Genomic DNA, 7,428 nt, shown 5'->3' with positions numbered 1-7,428 from the left:
CATTTCTTTCTCCTACTCTGATTCCCAAGAGCTTTGCATTTTGTAATAGTTGCTTTCATGGGTTACACGCTCTAAATAATTTGCATAATGAGTTAAATGAACACCGACACAAGTCAAATAATGAGTTAAAAGAACAGAACATTAACACAATTTTTGAACACTAACACAATGGCATTAGGTTGATAGAACCATCATAATTGTTTACAGTGACAGAGATGGCTATCTGACCACCAAATATCATTGCTCCTTTTCTGTTGCATAAAATAGTTTCTGGTAAATGGCTGCTCAGCCATGAACTTCATTTTCCAGACAACTATGCAGATGATGGGTGAGCAAAGATGATGAGGGTCACTTTTAGGCTAGTGTATGTTGGTTCCACACTTCCTTTCTACATCTGCTCAGGCTTTGCTGGGAATCTGGCAGAGAACTTCAAAGCATGAAAGAATTGCATGGTAGAAAGATACAAAGCTTAGTCCGTGAGTCAGACTGCTCGGAGGTGAGTCACAGTATGTTTGAAACTTTTATGTGAATCCGTAATATATTTCAATTGTGTTATTTTGGATTTTATAGAATACGAGAGATAGCACTACCTTAGCTATTACATTTTCACTCTTTAATGAGTATAAGATATAATTGTGAATGCAAAATTAACAAACAAGAAGTAACTATGGATCAACTACCTGCTAAATAGGGGTGGGTTGGGCTGACCGTGCTTATATTCACAGATAAATGAGAAGATGATCAGAGGGTTATCATTTGGCAGGGTTGCACAAGTACTTTAACCATCCATTCTGTAAGTATTTCCAGAGAAGCTCTTTGTCCTAGCCTTATTCTATGCTCTAGGAATATGGAAATGAAGACAATTTGAGTGCTATATAGCCCTAGATTGAATGGGGAAGACAGACAAAAATCAAACACTAACAACTGAAGAAGTTAACTCCGATGGTTTTGAAAGAAGACTTTATTTCTTAGTTTACTAGTTTAATTTTTTTTTCTCAGAAGTATACATTTGGTTCAAGATTCAAAATCAAAATGGAATTTAAATGGGCTTCGGGGTAGGCTGAGACGGGAGGGTCCTAGGCTAAAGCCAAAAGCCGATCAAAGTGGTGGGACTCGCACCGCGGCCGCGGAGATGTCAAGGCCGTCCGCAATGAGGAGCGCAACCTGCTCTCGGTGGCCTACAAAAACGTGGTCGGGGGCCGCAGGTCCTCCTGGAGGGTCATCTCGAGCATCGAGCAGAAAACCGACACCTCGGACAAGAAGTTGCGGCTGATTAAGGACTATCGGGAGAAAGTGGAGTCTGAGCTAAGGTCCATCTGCACCACGGTGCTGGAATTGTTGGATAAGTATTTAATAGCCAATGCAACTAATCCAGAGAGTAAGGTCTTCTATCTGAAAATGAAGGGAGATTACTTCCGGTACCTTGCTGAAGTTGCATGTGGTGATGATCGAAAACAAACGATAGATAATTCCCAAGGAGGTTACCAAGAAGCTTTTGATATAAGCAAGAAAGAGATGCAGCCCACACACCCAATCCAACTGGGGCTGGCTCTTAACTTTTCTGTATTTTACTATGAGATCCTTAATAACCCAGAGCTTGCCTGCACACTGGCTAAAACAGCTTTTGATGAGGCCATTGCAGAACTTGATACACTGAATGAAGATTCATACAAAGACAGCACCCTCATCATGCAGTTGCTTAGAGACAACCTAACATTATGGACATCAGACAGTGCAGGAGAAGAATGTGATGCAGCAGAAGGGGCAGAAAACTAAATGCATACAGGGTGGTCATCCTTCTTCCCCTCAAGAAACCTTTTTACTCATCTCCATTCCTTATTCTATTTGGATTTCCTATAGCAAAGAAACCTATTCTTGTGTATGGAATCAACTGTTTATAGTCTTTTCACACTGCAGCTTTGGGAAAACTCCATTCCTTGATTTGTGTTTGTCTTGGCCTTCCTGGTGTGCAGTTACTGCTGTAGAAAAGTATTAATAGTTTCATTTCATATAAACATAAGTAACTTCCAAACACTTATGTAGAGGACTAAAAATGTATCTGGTATTGAAGTAGTCTGAACCAGTTCTGCAAGTGACTGTGTTTTGTATTATTCTGAAGATATGAAAATGTAGTCATTACAATTTACAAAGTGTTCTACATAACTTAATTTCTACATTCCCTCCCTTACTTTTCTTCAGGGGTTTCCTTTGAGTAAGCAACTTTTCCTTGCTCTTAATGTATTCCTTTTTGGTAGGAATCCAGAAGTATTCAATTGAATGGAAAAGCATTTGGCATTTCTGCACTGGGGGTCACAAATTGAAATGCCTCCTGTATTATATATGATGGAGGTCTTGTATATCTGTGACAACAGGAAGTTTCCTTATTCATTCTTCATTGCTGCTGTTTAAGTTGACAACTTCCCTTCCCAATAAAAATTCACTTACACCTCCTGCCTTTGTAGTTCTGGTATTCACTTTACTATGTAATAGAAGTAGCATGTTGCTGCCAGAACACAAGCATTGTTTTTGGCAAATTAAGGTGCATGTCATTTCTTACTACACTAGAAAGGGAAAATAAAGTACACAAGTCCAAGTCTAAAACGTTAGTACTTTTCCATGCAGATTTGTGCACATATGAGAGGGTGTCCAGTTTGTCTAGTGATTGTCATGTAGAGAGTTGGACCACTATTGTGTGTTGCTAATCATTGACTGTAGTCCCAAAAAAGCCTTGTGGAAATGTTATGCCCTATGTAACAGCAGAGTAACATAAAATAAAACTACATTTTATAAACCAAAAAAAAACCAAAGTGGAATTTAAATACAGACAATCCTGGCAGGGAAGCCCAAAGTGAACAGTTAAAAAAAAAATCATAAACAAAGCCTGGGAATTAGGAATAAGTATTTTCTTATTGGAGGAATCTGACTCATTCCAGGGGATGGATGGTTGTTCAGAAGAAATGGTATTAAAAGTACAATATACTTGAATTATTTCTAGTTGGAAAATAAATTTGATAACAAAGAAGTTAACATTTCCCAGACCAAAACCAGCATTTCACCCAATGGAAAAACAAAGATGATTTTTGTTAGAAACTACATAAGAAAGGTCATGGCCTCCAATAATGTGTAATATTTTATTGGAAATATTTTCTATTAAAATTACTAGAAAAATGCAATTACATGAGTTACAAACAAAAGAAAACAAGACTGAATATGTATATGATATGATTATGATTATATATCTTGAAAACTGAGTCAAGGGGAAAACTGTTCCTTGAGCAGGAAAACGTAAAAGATGCATATATGGAACATCCCATTAAATGAGGACATAAGGAAGCAATCAAAGACTACCAGGATGCACAACCCAACCTGAAGGAACTCTAACTGCCAATGACAGGATGATTTGAGCCTCTATTAGTATCACAATAGCATTGGATTAAAACTCATCAAGTTATGTTTGAATCTATAAGCTCCTGATGACACTTTCAAGGCAACGTTGATTGGGCATCTTTTGAGAGTACTAAAGAAACCACTTGTTATTTTAAAAATTAGAAAATAAAAGAGAAGAATCAAGCATTTATCTTTTCCCATTTGAGTAGTACCTTAGAGTAACTGAATAGTTGATAAGAAATTTCTGTTAAGAAAGTTTTCTAGCTAATAAATGAAGAAGGAATACTAAAATTAGAATATTGCAACCTGCAACGCTTTATCACTCAATGATTTCATAATTATCAATGGCTGCTAATATAAAAAGATAAACATAAATGTATGTGTTTCCTGAAGGAATTATCAACAGCACATGTGAAGTAGGCTTACCAATAAATGCATAAATGAATAATTTAATTAATTGATTATTCTGGCTACCAATGTAAAGGAAATAAAAGAGATAGAGGAATAAATCAAATGGCACCATGAATATGCACCCTTCAATATCCTGACTTTAGAAATTATATAGAACAAATAACCTGGTTTCTTCAAAGATTACTTAAAAAAAATAAATAAATGAGGAGGATAGTATAGTCTTTTTTTTTAATATTTATTTATTTGAGAGAGTGAGAATGAGAGAGAGATAGTACATGAGAGGGGGGAGGGTCAGAGGGAGAAGCAGGCTCCCTGCCGAGCAGGGAGCCCGATGCGGGACTCGATCCCGGGACTCCGGGATCATGACCGGAGCCGAAGGCAGTCGCTTAACCAACTGAACCACCCAGGCACCCAGGGGGATAGTATATAAGTCTATATGTAAGCACACAAATTTAATGCTAAATACTTAATGATACTAAGAAATAATTGTTAATTTTGCTTTGGTGTGGTAATACTACTGTGTTTTGTTTACAAAAAGAACCCCTATCTATTAGAAACATGTAGTTAAATATTTATAGGTGAAATGATAGAACGTTTGGAATTTTCCTCACTGTAATCCCGGGGGCAGGATAAATGAGTGGAGATATAGATAAAATAAGATTGTCCATGAGTCAGTTGGTCCCCATTGGAGCTGGCTATATGGAAATTCATTGTACCATTTTCTCTTCCTTTGTACATGTTTGAAAATTTCTAAACTAATTTTTAAAGATTATTTATTTGAAAGAGAGAAAGCGCAAGTGAGCGGAGGGAAGGGGCAGAAGGAGGGGGAGCGCAAACTCCTCCCTGAGCCAGGAGCCCAAGTAGGGCTTAATCTCACCACCCTAAGATCATGACCTGAGCCAAAACCAAGAGTTGGACAATCAGCTGACTGAGCCACCCAAGCACCCCAAACTATTTTTTTCAACCATAAATTTTTTAATAAGTAAAATTAGTCAAGATTACAAAGGATATCTTAAAACATAAATGTATGCACTAAGGTGTATTACTAAGGTATAAACTATTCTACAATTCTGTTGGAAAAGAATCTTATAATTATAATTAAAAAGCAAAATATGTATGCCATTGACCTAATAATTTCAAAGGCAGAAATCTAATCTAAGGACATAATCAGAAATACAAATAAGGACATATGTCTCACATTATTCATTAAAGTAAAATATGAAGGCAAGTGAAACATCCAATAATATAACAAATAAGGAAGTTATATCTATACAATTGAATATCCCATACATATTTGTGATATTTCTCAAGAGTTTTAATGGCAAGGAAGCTCAACTCATGATGTAATGCAAATTGACATAAGCTGTGTGATTGCACCCATGTAGGAAATACATGTATATTTAATCATCCAGTCATGATTATTTCAACTCATATTTATTAAGTGACTTTTATGAGCTGACCACTATAAAAAGCTTCTGGGAATATGGTGGTAAAAGAAAATGATATTGTCTCTACTCTCAAAGAGTTTACAGTCTTCATTTGAGTTGTTGGCTTGTTTCAGTGGCAAAAGATTGGGGGCAATAACAAACAAAACTTCGGTTTTTCTGTTAAGGTATTCACAAATATTCCCAAGAAATGGATAGGGAAATTACAAATAGTATTATGGAATTGTTACCTTAGAACAACCTGGAAGTACTCATGGGAAATATGTTTATAATTTCTCTAGAATAGCAGTGGTAAGGTTTAATTCTGGGACTTAAATGAATAAGATTTAAGGAGCTAGGAAGAGTATATAGAGAGAATAAAAACAAAATATCTAGGGAAAAAAATCAGAATAATCAGGAGGAAGAAGGTCATCATACGATATTAAGTGAAAACAGTTCAGTGCAGTAAGAATATTGCAACTTGACTGGCAAGGAAGTCAGCTCCCAGAGGAGCTATAGCATGGAAACCCATGGTAGCAGGGGTGTTTTGGGATTTAGAGGGATTTAATGTCTTCTTCTCAGATTTTCCTGTAGCTGACAAACTCAAACAAGAAATAAAGATGAAGAAATTTAGATCTGAGGATATAGACTAGAGACATGTAGGCTTTTTGGTGGAGGTAGCAAATGAGAAAAAAAATGGCACTTAAGAAAGGTGATGGGTATAAAGGAGGGCATGTACTGAATGGAGCACTGGGTGTTACACACAAACAATGAATCATGGATCACTACATCAAAAACTAATGATGTAATATATGGTGATTAACATAACATAATAAAAAAAGACTATATGAAAATGAAAAAAAAAGAAAGATTAAACAAGCTCAGTGAATGGGTCAATGACAGAAAAGAAAATAAAGTCAAGAAGGAAATCTCATAGTCAACAATTACAGCCAACTAGGCAAGAGTTGTACAGGACCGGAATAAAGGAATTTACAAGGGGATAAATGAATTGTGAACGTGAGACTATTTAAAGGAAGAAGTGATAAGACTAATAAGCTGTAAGTGATGAAGAAGGATGATTCCATATATGCAGGCTAAGAAAAGGGGAGAATTATGCCATTACTTGTTAGCAGTAGAGAAGTGTTTTGACAATTAGCCATGTGGAAATCACAGGCTCTCCAGCTTATTTTTCAAGGGTGTCAATGTGGCTTTTGGCTCAACACACCCACAATGCAATATTTGTAATACACTTGTTCATTCATTTATTGTATAAACATCAGCCTCTAGGAGCCAAATGCTATGCTAATAAAGGTTTTTAAGGAGATAAAGAACTAGTAAAGTATATTATTTTGAGCATCAAACTGGCCATTTTTAAGATGATGTGGAAAATAATTAAGTCAGAAGTGGTAAGTATTCTCAAAAATTTTCATGCTGGGGCAATACACACAGATAAAAAAACAATAAAAAAACAAAGGAAAAAATGCTATTTCTGTACTACTCCTATGTATTTTATCTATGGAGCAGCACCATTTAATAGTGGAAGTGGAGTCCTTTATCCTGGGTAGAATTTCTAGTGTATTGAATAAAAATCATTCTTCCTGTAAAGAAATTACATTATTTTAGAACAAAAATAGGTAGATCCTGACATTAGTGCACCTGACCTGTGTTCTTCTGTTTTTTCAAACATTTTAAATGGATAGGTGTTAAATACCTTGAATATGCTGAATTCAAATTTTGGTATGTTAGTTAATAAATCAATATTTCAGGCCATTCCAGATTGGCATTCTGATGTCCATCAGTTGATTTGATGGTTATTTTCATATCTGTTAGGACAGTACTGTTTTGTGAATATTACTGCACCCCACCTCATGACTTCATACCAAATGGAAAAACAAAGTGCTAATATAAGTAATAAGAACTCTGTGTTTCTTCAACTAATGCAACTGAGAAAAAATCATTTTTTATGCTAGTAAGAACAACCCTTAAGCTTCCAACAGATCAACATCTGTAAACTTAAGCTGTTGAAGAGAAAAAAAAGTTGAGGAAAAATGTATTGGTGGAAATAAATATTCAAAATTGAAGTGTTATTAAGTGTTTTAAACAATTTTAGTTTTCTATAACTGAAAGCCATGGTTACGATGAATGACAATAGCTTACCTCTCTCCATTTCATACTCTGCACCTTTACAGAAATGTGTTGCTATGTA

At 35.7% G+C, this 7,428-nt stretch overlaps 1 protein-coding gene across 1 annotated transcript; it reads left to right on the top strand.

Moving 5' to 3' along the window:
• Nucleotides 1-436: 436 nt before the first annotated feature.
• Nucleotides 437-2,102, top strand: LOC113920402 (14-3-3 protein theta-like). Its single transcript, XM_035726843.1, has 2 exons — nucleotides 437-496; nucleotides 1,081-2,102. The coding sequence occupies exons 1-2, from the start codon at nucleotides 437-439 to the stop codon at nucleotides 1,774-1,776; spliced, it is 756 nt and encodes a 251-aa protein (XP_035582736.1). The 3' UTR covers nucleotides 1,777-2,102.
• The last annotated feature ends 5,326 nt before the right edge of the window (nucleotides 2,103-7,428 follow it).

The sequence above is a fragment of the Zalophus californianus genome, chromosome 3 (genome assembly GCF_009762305.2).
Source record: "Zalophus californianus isolate mZalCal1 chromosome 3, mZalCal1.pri.v2, whole genome shotgun sequence".
In the NCBI taxonomy this organism is placed as follows: domain Eukaryota; kingdom Metazoa; phylum Chordata; class Mammalia; order Carnivora; family Otariidae; genus Zalophus; species Zalophus californianus.
This window is presented reverse-complemented; position numbering and strand designations above follow the sequence as displayed.

What these genes read in the sequence shown, in the direction of transcription:
- LOC113920402 (XM_035726843.1), top strand. Translation starts at nt 437, where the DNA reads ATGAAAGAATTGCATGGTAGAAAGATACAAAGCTTAGTCCGTGAGTCA. An exon ending in GTGAGTCAGACTGCTCGGAG is followed by an intron (nt 497 to 1,080) that starts GTGAGTCACAGT and finishes GGAGGGTCCTAG; the next exon opens with GCTAAAGCCAAAAGCCGATC.